The 22,438-nt window shown below is 41.5% G+C and overlaps 1 protein-coding gene across 1 annotated transcript in view; it reads right to left on the bottom strand.

The window, feature by feature from the left end:
• Positions 1–22,438, bottom strand: part of LOC125426312 (mucin-5B-like) — a 94,133-nt gene that overhangs the window by 54,263 nt on the left and 17,432 nt on the right. Inside the window, exons 9-19 of the mRNA XM_048484570.1 lie at positions 20,583–20,721; positions 18,245–18,346; positions 17,391–17,460; positions 17,154–17,291; positions 14,847–15,011; positions 12,866–12,960; positions 9,321–9,447; positions 5,464–5,716; positions 3,816–3,868; positions 3,271–3,371; positions 18–169 (exon numbers count right to left, since the gene is read on the bottom strand). Of these exons, the coding sequence (XP_048340527.1) occupies positions 18–169; positions 3,271–3,371; positions 3,816–3,868; positions 5,464–5,716; positions 9,321–9,447; positions 12,866–12,960; positions 14,847–15,011; positions 17,154–17,291; positions 17,391–17,460; positions 18,245–18,346; positions 20,583–20,721 (1,395 nt within the window). The remainder of the gene's footprint in view (positions 1–17; positions 170–3,270; positions 3,372–3,815; positions 3,869–5,463; positions 5,717–9,320; positions 9,448–12,865; positions 12,961–14,846; positions 15,012–17,153; positions 17,292–17,390; positions 17,461–18,244; positions 18,347–20,582; positions 20,722–22,438) is intronic.

Below are 22,438 nucleotides of genomic sequence, written 5' to 3'. Positions count from 1 at the left end.
TCTGAAAAATACTATACCATGTATTACAGCTGACTGTGATCTTTGTGCCAGGACTATAGAAATTTCCTCCATGGATACAAGGACATTGCTCCTCTTCGACACAAGTACCGTTAACATCAGATACCAGTCCAGCAGGACAAATGCATCCAGAGACACATTCTGTAGCATACTGAGAGTGCAAAAACAACATGCAAATTGATACTGCATGAAGCATTCTATGCTTTTACAGGATGTAATTCAGATAATTCAGAAAAAAAAACCATCACACAATGATAAATCCAGATGATTTTCAGAAAAGTCTTTACAAAAAAAATGAATACCCCAATTCCTGAATTTGCAATACATTCGGAAAAAGAAGAACCTTTACAAAGTGTACATTTCCTGCTCATAAGATCAGCTTCACAGGGAGCCAGAAACACAAGTAAAAAAACCCTCTTGATTTGTGGAAATGTTGTTAAGGGGGTTATCTGAGGGAGGAAAAAGCAAGTTTTGGCTCATCAGTACAAACATAATTTTTATATTGCACTTAGAGTAGGGACCAGCCCATTGGGAGGGGAGAGTGACATAGACATATTGTGCTGGGAGAATCAGGTTACGGATTTATTGATTACAAGTTCCCAAGATCTTGACTGGAGACAATGAATACAGCTGACAGCCCAACTGCCTCCAACCTGCCTGCTGCAGTAATCAGGGCAAGCAGGTTGGTATTAGGGTTGGAAGTGTCAAAAGCTACTTTTCTGGCTTATTGCCGTGCTCCTGTATGTATGATCAGTGCAGCAGCCTCAAAGGTGGTGGACCCCTCCCTCCCCTCCCTTCCTTTGCATGCCACCCCTCCCTCCCTCCCCTTCCTCAGTTAGGGTGGATGGGCCATGTCCAGATGCTGGGCCCCTCCCTCTCCCTTACTTTCCTTGCATGCCACTCCTCCCCTCCCTCCCCTCCCTCTCCCTCCCTCCATTAGGGTGGGTGGGCCATGTCCAGATGCCGGGTCCTTTCCCCCTCTCTCCCCTCCCTTGCATGCCTTAATCTGTGGTGTGTTTACAGCATAGGTTTGCCAGATTGCAACCCAGGAATATGTGCTTTATTTATAAATTGCTGATGAAGTGGGAGATGGTTCTCTTCACCTTCAGAGGGAGAAGCAAGAATGGAACAGATGATGGAATAGTTGCTTTATCTTCTGGTGAAATTCAAATCTAGATTGAGATCTGGCAACAATATTGCAAAAGGACTGGACCTTCATTGGCTAAGTTTATCTACAGTCAGGGACGTACATATAGATTTTTTATGGGGGGTTCGGGGGTGGGGCCACACCCCCATCTGCCCCTAGGGCATGGCCACGCCTCCCCAAGCCCCGCCCCTGGCCTAGCGCTTATAAAAGCAGCTCTCCAAGGTCGTGGATGGCAGACTCCCCTGCCCTCCCCTCTGGGCAGGCATAGAGGGAAAATGGAGCCTGGTGCAAAATCTGAGTTTTGGGCCCCCACCCCTCCCAGGCAGCCGCTGTGATGCTGGAATCCACCCCCAAACAGCATCACTTTGAATGGTGTTTAAACTAGAGAGCCCAAATTCTCCTTTTAAATCCACCTTAAAGGGAGAATCTGGGGTCCCTAGTAAAACAACATTGAAAGTGATGCTGTTTGGGGGTGGATTATCCCCCACCCTGAAACAGCATCACTTTCAGTGTGGCGTAGTGGTTAAGAGCAGGTGCATTCTAATCTGGAGGAACCGGGTTTGATTCCCTGCTCTGCTGCTTGAGCTGTGGAGGCTTATCTGGGGAATTCAGATTAGCCTGTGCACTCCCACACAGGCCAGCTGGGTGACCTTGGGCTAGTCACAGCTTTTCAGAGCTCTCTCAGCCCCACCCACCTCACAGGGTGTTTGTTGTAAGGGAGCAAGGGCAAGGAGATTGTAAGCCCCTTTGAGTCTCCTACAGGAGAGAAAGGGGGCATATAAATCCAAACTCTTCTTCTTCTTCTAAACTGAGGACCTCAGATTCTCCCTTTAAATCCATGCCGAAGGGGGTGGATTTAAAAGAAGAATCTGGGGAAATTTGGGGGGTGCCTGCTGTCAGGGTTAAGCTAGAAGCACCAAACTTTCAGGGTATTTTTAAGAGTCTCTCCTAATGATACAACCCAGGTTTGGTGAAGCTTGGTTCAGGGAGTCCAAAGTTATGGACCCTCAAAGGTGTAGCCCCATCTCCTATTAGCTCCCACTGGAAACAATGGGGGATGGGGGCACCCCCTTTGGGAGTCCATAGCTTTGGACTCCCTGGATCAAACTTCACAAAACCTGAGTGGTATCAATAAGAGACTCTCCTGATAGTACATCCCAGGTTTGGTGGAGTTTGGTTAAGGATGTCCAAAGTTATGGACCCTCAAAGATGTAGCCTTCATATTCTATTAGCTCCCATTGGAAACAATGAAGGATGGGGGCACCCCTTTTGAGAGTCCATAACTTTGGACCCCCTGAACCAAATCTCCCCAAACCCGGGTAGTATCACCAGGAGTGTCCCCCAAACAATCCCTGAAAGTTTGGTACTGCTAGCCCAAACAATGCACCCCCTGCAAGCCAAAAACCGAAAAAGCACTAACATGTTTTAAAAACCCACAAACGGGTGGGCGGAGCTTCGGACATGAATGGGGGTTCAAACCTGAGAACCCCCCCCCCTTACCTACATCCATGTCTACAGTAGACAAGTAACTGAAAGGTGTAAACAATCTACTTGCAAGACAGCATGAAATATATATTTTGCCTTTCATTTTTTCTTTCAAATCTAAAAGTGTAAAGCAGATAATTTTCAATAGGCAAAAAGCCATGCAGAAGTAAAATGATTAAACCTCCTATCTGGTTTCTTCATGGTTCCAATCTGGATCAGAGCCATTCACAGCAGCAAATGAGTTTTAAAATTTCCTAGTTTTAAAATCTCCTCTTTTTTGTTTAAAATCTCCTTTGTTTTTAATTACTTTAAAAAAATAATAAGTAGGAAATAAAGTAGATACAGGATTCTTGTCTGTGTCCTAGTAAAAAACCTTTTGCGTTCAATTCGAATATGCTTCACAGATTACTCCGGGCTATTTTTTTTTCTGTGCCAACCTGGCGATAAAACTCTCCTACAATACAGCTACACATATTTGTAGAATGAATGGTTACAGAAAATGCCAATGGATGCCACAGAGGGGTGGGGTAAATTCAGTTCTCATTAGCATTCATTAAAATCATGCAAGCAAGCACACAGAGTAAGTACCATACCACACTGTCAAGAACTTAACCTCTTACACACTGCATGTCTTGAGTTTTACAACTCTTCTGGCATTCTGATCCACTTGCACTTGGACCAGCGGAGCTGCAGTCAAAATAATACATAGAAGGAGGGCAATCTAGAAGACAGCAAAATTTTAAAAAGCAAGTGTAAAGGCTGGCCATCTCAAAGCAGACACAGAAAATATACTGTACCAAATGCCAAGTAGATTGGAAAATTGATAGCACATCTATACTTTTTTTGGGCTATTTTTTTTAGTAACACAACCCTGTCCACTAGACTTCTCCCTGAGAAATTCTCTAAATATCTCCCACTTCTGTGTCACTGAGATGGAGCAAGAATCTGGCCTAAAGAAGATCTGGCTGAACTTTAAAGTTACACATAACAGCCATATGAGAGCAAAAGAAAAGAAGATGCAATTTAATTTCTTCCCATGGGACTAAGATGTCCTCAAAAGTTTAAGAAGAAACAAGCTGTATGTACTATGTGCATCAGGAACCTGGAGGTAATCCAAAGCATATTTTAAATTCCAAAATTTAGCATTGCTTCAAAAACCTCTCACCTTTCTCAGCTTCCTTGTTTCCAATGCAGTCCAGTTGCCCTTGAATACATTTGCTGAAGATGTGAAAATACAAAAGGAAAACCTCATGCCAATACATAAGATATTTTTTTTAAAAAAATCTCACTCCAAATCCAATCATGCAAATAAAGTTTCCTCAGGGAAAGTATCTGTCCAATCATTTACCTTGCATTGTAGATAGACTACAGATAGCTATTGCCAATCCTGAGACCTGTGATCTGATAAGATTTTTGAACCTAGAAGAGCTGTGAAGGCCAGTACTACATAGCATTGACTTTTTAGTGTGGTATTTAGGTTTCTGTGGCAGAAACCACTCTGCCTTCTTTGCCAGGGTACAAGGTTGTGATAGCTACCACAGTACAACCACACTATCCTGGTGGCACTGCAACTTTTAAACTACCCAGTTTCTTCTCCCTTACCATACTCTTTGGATGTTTTCCTTTCCCAGGCTTTGGTCTGTTCCTGAATCTGTCACTGTTCCTGCTTCACACTTTCTACTCATTTAGGGTTTCCAACCACCTTTAGAAAAAACCACATAGTAAAATCCTAATTGGGTGTTATTCACCAGGTGATACTATTTACCCTCATGCTATGAAAAGCTTCACCTGCCCATTTCCACACATTGACCCTCTATTAAAAAGCAGGACATTTTTTTTCTCCAGGTTGTTGGTAACCATATACTCATTTATTCCCACTTCGACCCTTTCTGCACGGGCCAATAAAAGTGGGGGAAAGGCAGGTTACATGAACGCGCCCTTGCCCATGGACAGCCAGCATGTTGGCCAGGGCACCTGCCTTCACAGGAAAGCACATCTTTTTTTTTTGTTCCCTGCTTGCCTTTTTTCTTTCCTGCCTGCTTGTGAAGCACAGCGAAGGGGCCAGGACGAGGGCAGGTTCACGTAACCCGCCTTTCCCCCACTTTTATTGACCCGTGCAGAAAGGACCAAAGTGAGAATAAATGGGTATACGGTTGCCAACAGCCTGGAGGAACAAAGGTCCTGCCTTTTAATAGAGGGTTAATGTGTTGAAATGGGTGAAAGCTGGGAAAGTGTTTTTCAAGAATCACGATTTTCATGATTCTCTTGTTCGAATGTGCCTCACAGCTGCAACCATTCACTCTGCCATGGCTGCAAGGCACATTAAAACAAAAGAATTGCATATAATTCTTGAAAAACCTGGGGGGCGGGGGGGATGCAGTCCAGATCCGCATTAGGATCAGGATCTGTGTGAAGTTCCCCTCCAACCCGAGTTTTTTTTTACTGGTGTTATCCCAGTTTAATTGGCCCATGCAGAAAGGGCCTTCTCCCATCTTGCGCCTGCAACCTCATACCATCCTTATCAGTTCCAAAAAGTAAACTTTAAAGTAGAAGGGCATATGCTACACAAAGGCTTAGATTCTGTTCAGTGAATATGAATTGCATTATCCAGGTAGGAGTTGTTTTCTGAACAGGTTTCAGCATTCTCAATTTTTCAAAATGTTATTTTTTAAAAAAAAATATATCTAATTCAACAAATTATTAATTTGTTAATTAACAGCATTTTATTTTATTGTTAAATAACAGACTATTGATACTTGCAATTGCAACACTTTAAATTAAATGTGCTTTGACTATTCTATAAATCCGTTTACCATATGAATTTGTCCTGTTGGAATGAATCACCAGGCTGGATCATCTGGTCCTCACTGTAGCAGGGACAATCCTCTGGAGAAACACATTTTTCCTCAGCCACTAGGTAGGTCCCCTTAGGACAGCTGCAGCCCTCTGCAGGGGCACTCTGGACATTACACAGTGTGTCATGTTCACTCAGAGAACGGCAAGAGCTATTGCAGAACTTCACTTCATAACTGTATTCCATTGTTTGGGGACATTCCTTTGAAACATCTTGACAAGATGAGTAAGACAAAAGTTACATTGTATTTGGGATACACACAATTGTTCTTAGCAGCATCCTCAGGAACATATTTGAATTTTATGTATGCATATGTTTAATCCCAAACAAAAAGGTCTCCTTTCATAAGTGGAATATGTTTCCAGAAAATGACACTTGCTTCGAAGCAATTTCCCTGATTTATGGAAGACTGAATGTTGGTCTATACAACAGATTGGATCCTATGAAGTGTGAACAAAGCTGCACTACATAAACAGCAACTGTCCTGCCTTTCCCCTTCCCCTTAGTCTTCTGTGTCATCTTGGGAGTTGAAGCAAGGGCTGAATTGAAAGCGGGAATTGGACATAATCACCCTTCCATGAGTAAAGTGCACACCATAGACCAGAGGTGTATCGGGGGAAATGGCGCCCAGAGACAACACTTTATCCAGGTGCCACCCCCACCCCCACCCTGCCCTGTATCCCTCATAGTTGTTAAAGGGGCCTATAATATGTTCTAATGTATTTTAACTAATTATTTGTAGGTACCAAATAATATCAAATAACGTTTTAAAAATATTGATGTGTTTGCATCTTGTTAATGAAAGACATGAAGGTTTGCATTAAGAAATACATTGGCTTAATTGCATCATATCCATCCAGATAAGCAATGTGTTTTGTAATTCATTAGTTTTTATTTCTGCTGAAAGATGAAAGACAATAGCCTAAGAAGTAAAATTTGGACCATATAATTTAGTAAGTGGTCATTATCAAATGATAAAACATTTCACATTATAAATCTAAAGGTTTATATTATGATAATAGAGCTTTGATGGTTGTTTCACACAACCAAACTAGGAGTTTCCATATGATAAACATATCAGTCTTTAAAGCCCTGGAGTCTCATAATGAGCTTTTTTCCAGGAAGAATAAATGAGCAATATACAGGATTACTAATATATTCACTCATGGAATGAAAAGTCCATATTGATTGCCCATCCAACATAGCACCAAAAACATACATTTCAAAAACTGTAAGGCCGTTTCCGCACGGGCAATTAATGGTGGCCTGGAGACGGCAAAAACGCCATCTCCAGGCTGCCATTCGCACAGGGGGCGCAGCTGCATCGCAGCTGCGCCGTCCGACCGCCGCAAAGCCAGCGTTTCCCCAGAGCGCTTGGAAGCGCTCTTGTTGGGGAAAGGCCGCCGTGAAGCCGCTGCCGAGCGAACGGCAGCGGCTTCACGACGCCTCCCCCACCCGGCACTTACCTTGTCCCCGGGCCTCCGGCACGTCGCAGAGGCCCGGGGACATGCCCCCTGCCCTGCGCCGCTGGAGCAGGCGCGCAGGGCCAGGGGTGTGTGTCCCCAGGCCTCGGCGACGCACTGGAGGCCCCGGGACATGCCGGGTCGGCCGGGTGCCGGCGCTCCGCGGCGCCGGCTGCCCAGCTGTTTCCAGGACCGTCCATGCGGACGGTCCCAGCGTCGTCGGGTCGGCGTCAGAAACGCCGACCCGGCCACTTCCGCCTTCGTGCGGAAACGGCCTAAGTTTGTGGGTGTGATTGTTTTGTTTCATTGTTAGGTGTTAAAATTATTATTGCCACAGTTGTTCTTATGGTGGTCATGATCATGCTGGAAGCATTCAAAATCCCTTCTTGTGGTTGCTAGTGTAAGATGTTATTAGGGCAACATTATTCTCTCCTGTTTTTACTATGTTGTGGGTAGTGTGAGAAAAAGCCTAAACACCTAATTTGATTTTCAGTAGAACAATGAGATTATTTATATGATCGATTTCTCTCTGGAGAATTGCTTGTGAAACCTGTATTTTTCCTCTAGGCCCTTTTGATGAATAGATATTGGCTTGGATCCTCCAAAGCGTGTTGGCAGATGGAAAGATTTCTGCTGGCAGAGCACAACCTTCTCGCTTGCTTTTTTCCCATTGTTGCCTAAAATGCCTTCCATGCTGGTTCCTCTCTCAGAGGACATTTAGGGCTACAGTAGGAGGATGGGGACAAGAAAGTTGCTCTTTGTGGGCAGAAATGTTCCATCTGAAGAAATGCTAGTGCCACTGAAAGGAAAACTGATTCCCAAGCTCACCTTCTGCCAGCATCACACAACCACGCTGCATGTGGCCAGCATTAATGCCAAGGAATATCATATGCATGATAAAAGAGTCATTTGATGTGTTTGTTATTTTAACTTTAAGAACATAAGAACATAAGAACAAGCCAGCTGGATCAGACCAAAGTCCATCTAGTCCAGCTCTCTGCTACTCGCAGTGGCCCACCAGGTGCCTTGGGGAGCTCACATGTAGGATGTGAACGCAATGGCCTTCTGCGGCTGTTGCTCCCAATCACCTGGTCTGTTAAGGCATTTGCAATCTCAGATCAAGGAGGATCAAGATTGGTAGCCATAAATCAACTTCTCCTCCATAAATCTGTCCAAGCCCCTTTTAAAGCTATCCAGGTTAGTGGCCATCACCACCTCCTGTGGCAGCATATTCCAAACACCAATCACACGTTGCGTGAAGAAGTATTTCCTTTTATTAGTTCTAATTCTTCCCCCCAGCATTTTCAATGTATGCCCCCTGGTTCTAGTATTGTGAGAAAGAGAGAAAAATTTCTCTCTGTCAACATTTTCTACCCCATGCATAATTTTGTAGACTTCAATCATATCCCCCCTCAGCCGCCTCCTCTCCAAACTAAAGAGTCCCAAACGCTACAGCCTCTCCTCATAGGGAAGGTGCTCCAGTCCCTCAATCATCCTTGTTGCCCTTCTCTGCACTTTTTCTATCTCCTCAATATCCTTTTTGAGATGCGGCAACCAGAACTGGACACAGTACTCCAAGTGCGGTCGCACCACTGCTTTATATAAGGGCATGACAATCTTTGCAGTTTTATTATCAATTCCTTTCCTAATGATCCCCAGCATAGAGTTTGCCTTTTTCACAGCTGCCATGCATTGAGCTGACATTCCCATGGAACTATCAACTAAGACGCCCAAATCCCTTTCCTGGTCTGTGACTGATAGCACTGACCCCTGTAGCGTGTATGTGCAGTTTGGATTTTTTGCCCCTATGTGCATCACTTTACATTTTGCTACATTGAACTGCATTTGCCATTTCTGAGCCCACTCACCTAATTTATCAAGGTCCGCTTGGAACTCTTGGCAATCCTTTGTGGTTCTCACCACCCTACATAATTTGGTATGATCTGCAAACTTGGCCACCACGCTACCCACCCCTACTTCCAGGTCATTTATGAATAGGTTAAAGAGCACTGGTCCCAAAACGGATCCTTGGGGGACACCACTCCCAACATCTCTCCATTGGGAGAACTTCCCATTTATACCCACCCTTTGTTTCCTGTTTCTCAACCAGTTTTTAATCCATAGGAGGACTTCCCCTCTTATTCCTTCATTGCTGAGTTTTCTCAACAGTCTCTGGTGAGGAACTTTGTCAAAAGCCTTTTGGAAATCCAAGTAGACAATGTCCACCGGTTCACCCCTGTCCACATGCCTGTTTACACCCTCAAAGAACTCTAGTAAGTTTGTAATTATTTTGTTATATTACTTTGATTATCTAATACAGCATAACTTGTCTAAAAGTCTTTTGCCAACTTACCACAGATACCACTTCTCCAGCCCTTCAGGACTGCTCCTTCTGCAGCACAATTTCTGGCATAGGCAGAGAATACAGCACACAGAGCCTCTTCACTCTTCTCGGCATTGCATGTATCATAAGCACAGTTCTAAATACAGAAGCAGATACTATGGTAAGGTACCTCAGCCCTCCCGTTAAAGGACTGAATATTAGGGTTATGCATGATTCCTAACTGAGCCGAACATATACAGGGAAACTGCTGGTATTACCATGATTTTCTGAAATAGTAATACACATCTAAGTTTCTTTGGTAAAGAAAACTCCATCCTCAAACAATCCATTATATATACATTATATATACATATACATACACACACACATATACATACATACATGCATACACACACACACACACACACATATATACACACACACATATACATATACATACACATACACACACACATATACATATACATACACATACACACACATATATATATATACATATACATACACACACACACACAAAATTTGGGTCCTGCTATACTTCATTCAACATAAAAAATACACGTGAGGTCGTGCTTGCTGTGGCAGAAGTTGCAGCATGCATGACCGCAGTTCAAAATACTGTCAGAGATCCTTAATTCCAGCAGTGAAAGCCTTTGACAAGACATATTTTATTAAATTAACATTGTTGGTTGTTCACTGAATCTGTTGAACAGCTTGTTTACCATCTCCTCAATAGAAGGAGGCCATCAAATACATTATGCAGTGGTCTGATTATTAGGTATTACCATATGCTTGGGATGCAGGTGACTATTTGTGGAGGTATGGAGACTGAGGGAGATTAGAAGGTGATCTGATCCTATATATTCTTCTCTCTTGAAATTCTCAACTAAATTGAGATAGCTATAATGAAATAATGAATCAATTGATCTCTTAGTAAAATCACCTTTTCTATTTTTTCATTTTTGTCTGTTCAAAACTATCAGCCCTGCCCTCTTTGTATAAGAAGTCAAACAACTTGAGGCCCTGAAGCATTAACTATCTTCTCTTTTGAGAATCTATTATATAAGTGGGGGTGGGGAGAGAGAGAGAGAGTGTCTTCTGGTTTATCACTTAACCACTTTTGGATCAAATACTTATCAACTTGGTAAATTCTGCATTAAGCTCACCCACAATGAGAACTGGTAAGTTAGGAAATCGGTGAGTCAAATTATCATAGGTTTCCAAGAGGAGAGACCAATAAGATATCAATATTTGTTGATGCTGAGTTGGAGGAATATCAACTGATGTTACTGTAAAAGCAAAATCAGTTAATAGTATCAAAATAGCTAAGATTGGTTCAGATAAAGCTACTACTTCCAATTTGGAGATATTGAGGGCAGATGATATAAAGCAGGCTAACCCTCCTCTTGGCCTCCACCCTTTATAATCTTTTTGAGCCTCCCTAGAAAAGTTGATATATCCTGGCAAGGTTATATAATTACTTAACCAGGTCTCTAGTAAAGCCAAATGGAGATAAGAAAAAAAATCTATCCTAATAAACCTATCCTAATAAACAGAATATACAGTAAAAGATTAGGGTAAACTAAAACATCCAGAAAGAAAGGGCACAGTTCTAGATATTTTGAGTTAATTTGGGATTAATGGGAGATATAATATAATATTAATTAAAACTTCAATGTTAATATTTAAAAGGTTAACAGTTAAAAAAATGTAAGACTTAACAGGAGAAGTAGAAAGTAAACATGTATATACAGTTCCCCTCCCTCTCCCATCAGCATAGGAGGGGAAGGGAGTAAAGAAAAAGGAAAGTTGTTGCAGCTAATTAGTTCGGAATCCGACCAAGAGCAAAGGACACAGTTAATATAATAAAGATAAGGGTAAAAGAAAAAGAGAAACTGCAAACTATAAAACTATGAGGCCACAAGATCTTGAGAAAATAATTATATGGGGAATGAAAGAAAAGAGAAAAGCTAATGGCCTTGAAAGCAAAAGTAAAGGAAGAATAAAGGAGAGTAAAGGGAGATAAATAAGTAAATGAGACAAATAAAAAAGATAAAACTAAATAAAACAAAGCTCTATGAGTTCTGACAGCACAGCCTTGTGCATCTTCTAGCTCATGCTGGAACTTGAACCACCCATCCCGCCTATCCTTATCTGTTTCCCTGTATTCCACCCCCACCCCACAGCCGATGACAGCATCCCCTCTGGAAAACTCTGGCCAAGTTGCACTATGCTGTCTGGGCGGGGCCCTGTTGATTGGTGGGGAATCTACATGGACTTTCAGGAGACACTTCAATTTTCTCTGTATCCATTTCCCATTTCCCTCCTTCAGGTAGCCCCTCTTCCTCACCTTTCCCAGCTTTCATCTCTCCTTCATCAACCTTTCTTTTATCTGCCTTCACAATGGGGACTCAAAACAGCTTACATCATTCTCTCTTCCATTTTATCCTCATAACAGGTCTGTGAGGTAGGTTAGTCTGACTCAAAGTCAGTCAGCTTCCATAGTAGAGAAGGAATTTGAATCTGGGCCTCTCAGACCCTAATCTGAGCCTGAAACCATGACATTACACTGGCTTTTGTAAGGTGGCCAGGTCTGGCTAAGTCATGCAAGTCACATGGTAGCAAGTTACCTAGTGGTTGTCAGTGGACTTGGTCCTGATGAGTCCTCCCTCAAAAACCAAACCAGTCATAGAAAGGCCCCATTCTCCTCTCCCCTGCCTTTTTACAGAATTCAAGTCTTGAATGCTGCAAATATTACTGTGGTTGCCTAGCAACTCTTACAATGGTTACTGCTTAGGCATTGATGTCTTAAATGTACAGGTGCAGCTTCTATAATTTTAGAGGGTTTAACCCCCTCTTTTTTGTTTGCATGTTTTTAGATTTTAGATATATTTTTTTTGCAACAATGTTTTTTTTTCCAGAGTCATAGAAGGATCTTTCTTTTATGTTCATGGCCCCAATATCTTAATATAAGTACCCATGGATGGAACCATGTTGAGAGTTAGACATATTAATGATGATGATTTCCACACGTGAACACAGTGGCTGAAAATTATGAGTCAAACCCTTCTGTGGCTCTGATGAACAGACATTTCTGTATGAGAAGGGACTGCTTCCCATCCTTTTCATTCTGAAGAAAGCTTTGTAGTGGATGATCCTTGAGTTTTCATCGCTTTGGAGAAGATGGTATTTCAAAAGGGTCTATTTCGGAAGCCTGTGTAAGTGCTACTTAACAATAAAAGTTCACAGGAGCCCCACAGTCTGTTTTTGGCATCTGGTCACTGTATATCTGAAAGTCCAATGCAGTTTCATGTATTAAAAAGGTAGGACTGGCATCCTGCTACATGATTTACTCAATTTGTGATGCCCAAGAAGACATGGCCTCCAGTGCAAAATAGATTATAGTGCTTCCTTTGTTATTTTTGTATTTGAAGCAGAACACTGGCCTTCAAACAGGTGGCAGAATAGGATTATCACCAACTTACTGAACTGAATGCACTAGAAATTATGCCTGGAATCATATTATTTAAGATATGGTTAAAATCATGACTCACCTTAACATAAGGATCAGGGTCTATAACAGCATGACACTTTGCAAAGGTCCCTCCTGAGTTTGCCAGAAGAGCACACCAGTGATGCCCAAATTTTTCTATTAGAAAAAATGAAGATACCCAAAATGACTTACATAATTCTTCATTTTTCATATATAGTTTTGAAAAAGTTTGCTTAGGAAGATCCACAGTTTGTACTTCTACTCAAAAGGCCCTTTCCACACGGGCCTAATACGGCGGCCTGGGGACAGCAAAAACACCGTCCCCAGGGAGCCATTCGCACAGGGGGCGCAGCTGCTTCGCAGCCGTGCCGCCCGAGCGGCGCGAAGCTGCCGTTTTCCTACCTCGCTCCCCAAGTGAGGTTTACGGAAAATGGCGGCTTCGAGCCGCTGCCGTGCGAACGGCAGCAGCTTGAAGGCGCCTTCCCTCCCCCCATGTCCAGTCAACCTACCTGCTCTGTGGCCCTCCGGCGCGTCACTGAGGCCTGGGGACACGCCCTCTGCCCTGCGACGCCAGAGCAGTCGCGCAGGGCAGGGGGCGTGTCCCCTGGCCTCGGCAATGTGCCAGAGGGCCGCAGAGCAGGTAGGTCAACTGGACGACGGCTCAGCACGGCGCCGTCGTCCCGGAAGGTTCTGGGACCGTTCTTGCGAACGGTCCCAGAGGGGTTGGGTCGGTGTCTTGTACGCCGACCCAACCCCTACCGCGGCCGTGCGGAAACAGCCATACACTTAATAGCAGAGAACAAATGGTAACCTACTAATGAATAAACCTGTAATTAGTATTAAGCACCAATGTTGCTACATAATTAACAGCTCAAACCTAAGACCTCCAAGCTATGCTGATGTCCAATTTAGTTTTCATCCTATACCATTCAGAGGCACAACTTAGGATAGCACCCTTAGCTTTTTAATGTACATGATAAATATGCTATAAGTTTTATAAGTCTGGTAACCATTTCCATCCAGCAAAATGAGTCAGACTCTGAAGAGTCTACTCAAGGTGCAACAGTTGCAATAAGTAAGACCGACTGATTGCTGCAGGACTTAATTTGGAGTTAGCACACATAGGACTGGGATACTTGATATTTATATTGTAAGAAGAAGCCAGCACCATTTTTTGGCTTTGACATGACCTGATTAACCCATTTTTAATATAAAGGAATAGCTGTCATTTATTTTGTCAGGAAGCATGAAATGCTGCATTTTGGGACCCTGTTCTCTACCGTCAATTCTGCAGCAGAATGATTGAGAGAGCTGGAATTTTCTAGTTAAAACTTCACTGCAAATATACAGGGTAGTTTTTGAGTAAACTATTATCTGTCACTCTGAAATATGTTGATGGTAATAATGCTGGGTACTTTTCAGAGCTGCTTTTAGTTGTGTCACTGAGATAGTATTAATTAAGTGTTTTTACCACTCAGCAGGATACATACAAAGCATTATTTGTCTTACTATTATTGAAAGTGATATGATTGTCATTAAAATTGTCAGAGTGTCTTTGGAGGTAGAAAGAAGGTTTGTACATTGCAAGGACCTTTGGAAAGACTGTGCACACTGTACATTTTGCACACCCTACCTATCCACAACATACAAGATACTTAAGTGATACACAAAGTCTAAACTGTGGCTAAGAGGCTAAGCTATCAATCGAAAGCCCCAAGTATGAATTGTCCTTTTATGAAGAATACGATAGGGAGTCTGATATTTTCACCTGCATGATGATGATGGTGGTGAATAATGATGATGATGATGATGATGATGATGATGATGATGATGATGATGATGATGATGATGATGATGATGATGATGATGATGATGATGATGATGATGATGATGATGATGATAATAGTTGCCCTATTCTACAGAGCTGTTGTACAGGAACTACCGTATTATTTATGAGACACTTTGAACAATTCAGAAGCTCTATCCAAGCTCTAACCGTATGACAAATATTAAAATATAAAAAGAAACACATGTGGTGTCACCTTTATCCATGCTCTTTAGACAGGGATCCTCAGTGCTGTCTTGGACATCAGGACAGCTGGCCATAATCTTCCATGAGTTTCCAAATGCCGAAGCTGAATCTTCCATAATCCCACTGATAGTTTGAAAATCATCTGTGTCTATATTATTGAAATTTCCACAAAGCCCTGGGTGGAATGGAGAATGAGAAAACCACAAGATACAAAATCCACTTCGAAAAATTGTGCACAATCTTTGAAACAGTCTATTTAAGTGAATCAGGTAGAATCTTTGGCCCCTTCTGCAAACGCAAAATAATGTGTTCTCAAACCACTTTCACAACTGTTTGCAAGTGGATTTTGCCATTCCGCACAGCTTCAAAGAGCATTGAAAGCAGTTTGAAAGTGCATTATTCTGCATGTGCGGAATGAGCCATACCTAATAGATAGAACTGGAGGAGATAATTTAAATCTTGCCTCAGTATGAGGCATGCTAGGCTGGGCAATGAAGGAAGGTTGTCAGGTGCCCTGAAGGCTGACTGTGGAGAAAAGGGAGTAAAACTACCACCATCACCCTATTGTGGCCAGCTTGCTTTTCCTTGGGTGGCTACTATAGTGATTTTACTCTCTTTTCTGCTGTCAATTTGCTTTTCTGTCTGCCACTGTCCAGGAGCCAAGGTGGGAGCTGCAGGTGAGGGGTTGTTGAAGAGGGAGACCCTTCCATCCCTGCAAGGAGGCTTACAGCTCTGGGAGTAACTTGTGAATTAATGGATTTAGACCCAGAATAAATCCTAGAACAATTGGAATAGAGTTTGCAATGGTTATCTTTGGGCTGCTCAGACATCAACCCTTTAGGGAAAACCAATTAGATGGTTTAAGAAAGTCATAAGAGAGTCACACAATTTGGTCAATGAAAGACAGATATACCCTAAAAAACCCCAAACTCTCCGATCTGGATTGTAGTGATGTTGGGGTTGCCAGGCTGCTGGGATGGAAGACCTTTTACTGACAACACTATTTGTTGCTGAGGAAGGAGATTAAAAAAAAACTACTTCAGCTATATTGATCCATCCCTTCCTGAAAAAAAAGGAAAAAACAGAAGTTGCACAGGGTAGCTCTAGGATCTGATTATGGTTTTACCATGAAGTTTCTCATGGAATTACCATTTGCCCATTTCTAGCAGGAGACTTCCACACAATTTCAGGCTTAACTGCCAATGCTCAGCTAAACAGTGGGATGAAACTGGGGCCAAAGGAAGGCACAATTGTCCTGAGAACAAAACTTTAAAAGAAACATAAGGCCTCATCTACCTACAGTAATTTCTGATCATAGAGTTCATGGTGATTTCTGACCATAGAGTTCATGGTGATTCCTAGAGCCATAAGTGACAAGGGAAGCACAAACAGTTGCCAAAAACTCTGTAGTAACCTTACCATACAGCTTCTCGTGATTGATAGAGCTGCCCACGTCACTGATGGACAGTGCTAGGAATCACCACAAATTCTATGGTCAGAATTTCCTGTAAGCAGATGAGGCATTGTTTTTCTTTTTAATTTATCTACTCCAACAACACTTCTTCTGATTGTGAGGGACTGCCTAACAACCCTAGTTTCTGGCAATGCTTACACCTACCCTATATCATTTCCAAATTTTCCCCAGAAATGATGTTGACATGTTTTAGGTCACACACCCCTATTTCCCTGCCCTCAACCCTCCCACAAATATCCTAAGTGAGGCCACCTTACCTTTTCTGAAAAGGCTTGGTAAGAATGTTAGAAAGTCCATTTTATCTAGCTAGGAGATGGGATTACATATATGCTTTCAATGGTCTCTTTTGCATATGCTGGTATTTTCTGTATAATTGTGATTCTGGTTGATTAAATCTATTCACAAACAATTTTAAGTAAAGCTCCTAAAAAACAACATTTTAAGTAAAGTTCTTAAAAGACAACATTTGCCTGATCATGGGCTGGGTACAAGGTTTTAACCAAGATCTGAAAGTAATAAATGTATGACGTCTTTCCTGTCAGATGACTGGCACCTTTTTGGAATGATAATTCTTTGCATTTAGTGGTTAATGTATTGCTTTAAAACAGTCAAAGAGATTTTTGATTTGCATGTGGTTGTTTTAAGTAATGCTCCCCTACCATGGGTCAGACTAACTCCATAAGAGAGCAATGACCTTGCTCACTTTCCTGGTACATTGGGCAAGTGCCAATAAATCTAAGTCTAAGGGACAGATCTTTAAAATCAAGGTGGATCCAACAATCAAATAACTTTGAAAACACTTATAGCACACACAAATAAAGTAATAGGACAAAATACTATTACCAGATGTTCTACTGTTGTAAGTTTCATCTACCATTATGAAGACCTGCATAGTGGGTTTTAGTTGCACTTGTATTTGTATCCGTGAAGATGCCACAATGTTGACGTAAAATGTAGATGGTCTGAACAAGGTGATGCCATCTAATAAAATAACAAAGTCATGCCCAGTTACAGATCACATCCAAGCAGAATATATATGTGTGGATTCATTAGAAATTAGGAATGAAACTGGATAATGACCTTTAGTAAAGGGCAATACAGCAATACCATTATTGATATAGACACTTCCACTGGCGGATACTCTTACATTCTTCAAAAAGAAAAAGAAGATACATAAAATAAATTAACACACATGAAGTAGGTATCCACAACATTTCACTGAAATCTTTATTCTAACTGATTTATGTTGCAACACTCAGACATTCAGATTTGCATTAAACCACAGGCATGCATAAATTAAGCTTCCCTCTCTCCATGCCATTTTCCCCAACCAACAAAAGTCCTAGAAGTGCTCCACTGTCCATTGAAGAAACCCACGTGTACACTTTGGAGTTCCCCAGCAGACAAAATACCATCCCCATGGACCATTTTAGGTCACGTACAGGAGGGAGGGGCCATGCATGCCACAATCTCAATCTGAATTGGAACCGCATGCTGGGGAACTAAGGGGAACATGTAATTCACGTGTGACTGTTATTCAGAGCAAAGGGTAGAAACCGTGGACCCAACCTCTGCAGGGTGTGATTTGGGCATATTATGTGGAGCTTTCCAATTTTTTCCTCTAACAATTCAAGCCACCAGAAAGTAACACAAACATCCCAGAGGAACCAGAAGGCAACTGGAAACTGATGTCCTTTATCTTCAGTAGCTCATAGATTCTGCCCCATGACTTGGTGCCAAGAGTTCTCCATTGAGGACTTAGAATAGTCATGAAATTAGAGAAGTTCAAGCTCATTGTATTAAACGAAAGGTTATTTTTAGTAGTTATGCTGTGTAAGGGGGAGGGAAGAGATAACCATTGCAGGATTTCTTCAGCAATACAACCTGATAAGGCACCAACAGTGCTTGCAATTGTCATTTCACCAGCAACTTACAATAACTCCTACTGTGATTAAGACATTCTTCAAGCATGTCAAAGTGTTTGAAGAACCACACTGAGCAATCTCTCCAAGAATCACAAAGGACCCATCTGTGTCCTGAAAATGAGACCCAAATTACACCATGAATGCTGCCATTGTTCTTTGCAACCAGGGCTATTAGAAAGGCATTGTGGATTATAGTGATGAGCAGAGTATGGATGAGGGAGCATGCCATGACAGTTTATTTATAGTTTTCATTTTAAAAAAATGAAAACTTTTTATTCAGATTGTAGAATTAGAAATAAATAAATATACTAATCTATTTAATATGCATCACCATGATTAATAATCAGAAAAGAGCCCAAGCCCAATGCATCATATATTTCACCCAGTAAATCTCTCAAAACACTTGAAAATGCAAACTGTATTTGTCCCCATTCAGTGAGAGAAGTTTGTAAACTGAGCAAGTTTCCATGTGTGAAAAACTTTATTTTGGGTAGTAGAGGAGGGAGGAGAACATGCAGAAGGATGTTTATCAGGTCTTTTAGAAGACCCTTTCCACACAGCAAATTCTGAGTAGGTTACAGCCGGGATTAACAAACCTGGCATAGCCTCAGACCCTTCACATGGCTGGCTGTCTCAAGGACACCCAGTACACGGGTTGGGGTGTGTGCCTTAGCACAGGGGCACTTTTTTGGGTAACTTTTCTCAGAAACTTACCTCCCTCTGCTGCAGCTAGGCAGGCAGGCACACAGGCTCCCCCAGACCCTTGCTGGAGCCATTAATGTGTGGCACTGCAGATGGAAGCCATGTGGGGGGAAAAATACAGCTGTATAACAAGCTTTTCAGCCACAGTCCTTCACTTGGCCCCGGCTGCAAGGTGAGTTAAAATAAAAGAATAGTGCATAGAGCAATTGTTGAAAACCTGGGTTGGAGGGGGGAAACATGGAGTAGATGCACGTTAGGATGAGGATCCATGCGAAGTTCCCCCCCAACCCAGGTTTTTTCCCGGTATTATCCCGGTTTAATTGGCCCGTGCAGAAAGGGCCTAAGGGGCGCACGCTGGGCTATTTGATACTGTTTTGGAAATTTGTGTTGTGCAAAATTATCAATATTTTAATTGCCTTTTATATTTGTTTTAAGAATGATTTTTCATTTTTTTGCCTTCTGGCATTGTAAGATGCCCTAAGCCCTAGCAAAAGAAGGTGGGAAATCATTTCAAATCAGTAAATACATTCCATTCAGGCACAGGCGTGACCTGCAACACACCATTTGAATGGTGGAAAGTACCTTTTGTGCTGCCAAAAACAGTTAAGGATGCTTAAGTCTTAATGGCTATTAAGCACCCAGCTGAACACATAAGCCCCACAGATTTCAATAGCCCTGAGAAATGACCATATCTGGATCATATTCAAAAGTTTTATAGAAGCCCTACACTTAGTGTGACAACAGTTTCTGATGTGTATACACACTCAGAGAAAAGCATGAACTGAATGTGACATGCATTTTTAAGCACCAATAAACAAGAATCCCCTTCACCTTCCCCCTTTTTCTCCCTTTCCTTTAACCAACTTTGACATTACTTGCTATTCCCTTTAAATAGAATTCGGTTATCCCTTTCCCCATCTTTCCCCCATTACAGATTCCCCAAATTAGTATTTTATGGCACTATTAGAATACTACTGTATGGTTTTAAATTGTGAAGTTTGTTTTTAATTGTGGTTTTATGAGAATTGTGGTTTTATGATTGTGCTATGCCACTCTGAGCTTGACTTATCAGGGAATAAATCAAATAAGTATGGTAAATAAATAAATCTAGTACTCCTACTTGGATCAGGGGCCCCACACAAACATATAGATGTTTAAAGAAAGTATGTCACCACAACTAATGTATTTGCTGCAAGAAGCACTGGTTTAACAACAAACTTGGTACATGTTTGCACTGTAAATCTAGAGCTGCCCTTAACGCCTTCCATATAAGTTATGCTCACCAAACAATGGTTCGGTCATTGTGTGGGATGCAGTTTGCTTGTTTTCCAAGTGCTTTAGTTGCAGGGAAACTACATTTTCCCAGCACTCAAATGCCAAACAATATATGCCAGTTCTTAACTATAAAACACTGTGTGGTCTATTCTTATGTGACTGTGATGAGTCCTACTGGATGACTACCCATTCAATATTATCATGGAGGACATCTGCACAGGAATTCAGAAATCTGATTGGACAAAGCATTTAACAAGACTCTTAATCTGAAGTACATCAAGTGACTTCAGCAACTCTTTGCAGTATCTTTATATTGATCATAAAATATCCCCATAATTTTTTAAAAGCCCACAACACAACAAAAGGATACCTTAGCTAAGACATAGTGGCAGTTGCCATGGAAAATAAATGGTTTCTTATCAAATGTAGTTACGTGAAATCCTCCTACTACACTGCAGTTTCCAGAGCAGGGCAATGATAAGCAAAACCATTTTCCTCCAGTGCAGGCACTACAAAATCAAAAGAGTATTTTAACTCACAATAACAATATAGGGATAGCTATATAGAAACACATAGAACCATCTCAGGTGAATCAGGGTAGTGTCTTCAGGGAACAAACTACCAAACTGCTTTTGGAACAAACTACCAAAGATATGTCAATGTAATACTAACGTGGTGTGGTTCTTTCCTTTTTCAAGAATAACTCAGCAAGAGCCTATTTTAAGACTTGAGAAGAAGTGGGTTTTGGCTAAATTTCACAAGAAGTTACATTTTGGCTAAATTCCACAATAAGTCTGTGAAGACATGTGAAACTTTTTAATATAAATACTTTTGCCTTCCCACATACTGTCCTCAAATATTTTGCAACCCATGTTTAGAGACAATGCCTTCCTGTCTTATCTGAAGAAAATTAACAAATTCCATGGGAAAAAATCTGCACAACATGTTGTGAGTTTTCTGTAAACTTCTATTGGACCTTATTAACTCTGCCCTGAGTTTCTCAAATATGCTAGATAGTGAAGTCAAACTATCATTTAAGGGCACATAATTTAAGGGCAAATAGCAATCATTTTAGGTTGGGGATTGGGGGGACGGCATTGGGGAAGGAGGGGGACTGCTCCTGATGAGACATCAGTAGATCAGTAAGGAAACATAAATAAGAGATGTAGCTACAGTTTTTTTCTCAACTGAGCAAATAGTCGCTTGCTGGCAGTGTTTCTAGATGTGAAAATGGTGGAGGGAGAGGCTCCTCCTCCCCAAGCACCACAGTCACAATCAGAATCCAGCCAAATGCCCTTGGAAGGCTCCTATCACATGTCTGATAAAAAGTCCTTGTTGTGGCCTCAAGGTTTTGGTATCATTTTGATACATTTATTTATGTTATTTATAATCTACCACTCTCATGGAAACTCTGTTCAGATTATTAGGATAAAACAGTGCCATCACATACCAGTATAATAGAACCAGGACTACAGAATTAGAGAACAATGATTATCTAGGGCAAGCTCTACTATAAACAGTACAGAGGATGAATCACAAGATATGAGAGTGCAGTGAAAGCTAGGTGATACCTACAATAATCATTGACATAGACTACAATCCTATTCTATTTTAAAAGTGGCCTCCTGGCTGTCCCATGCTCTTATAGTTCCAGTCTATTTTTAAATGCCCTGTTGAACAGCAATCATGCTAAAGAGGGCATTTCTGCAGAATGCTAGAGGTGTGAGAGCTTTCCTGACCTTCTCAAGTAGGCCATTCAACAAAATGGAAGCCACTACCAAGAATGCACCCCTATTTAGAAGGCTTTATTCAGATGAGTGATGCTGTTGCAGATTAGCATAACAGGAGATATTCTAAAGGTATGTGGGTCCAAGGTCAATATAGCCTTTGTAAGTTATAACAACTACCTTGAATTGAACTGATTAACTGATTGGTAACCAATAGAATGTCTGCCAAATGGATATGATATGCATGTTCCAGTGTAGAATGCACTATAATATTTGCTCTCATGGTCAGATTAGCATGAACAGTATTGATCTACATGGTCAGGTCATCTGAGGGGGACCTGAACGATGTAAAACGTTTCTGAGTTTGTTACCCTAAAAATCCTCACACCTTCTCCTTTATAAAGAAGTACATTTTAATTTGTGGATCTTGAACTTTCCAAATAAGTAAATTGGTGTTCAGATCTTGGGTTAGATCTGCTAACATTGAAATAGCTGTTAG

This window comes from Sphaerodactylus townsendi, linkage group LG02, assembly GCF_021028975.2.
Source record: "Sphaerodactylus townsendi isolate TG3544 linkage group LG02, MPM_Stown_v2.3, whole genome shotgun sequence".
Taxonomy (NCBI): Eukaryota; Metazoa; Chordata; class Lepidosauria; order Squamata; family Sphaerodactylidae; genus Sphaerodactylus; species Sphaerodactylus townsendi.
Note: the sequence above shows the minus strand (reverse complement) of the source record. Positions and strands in the feature narration are given on the sequence as shown.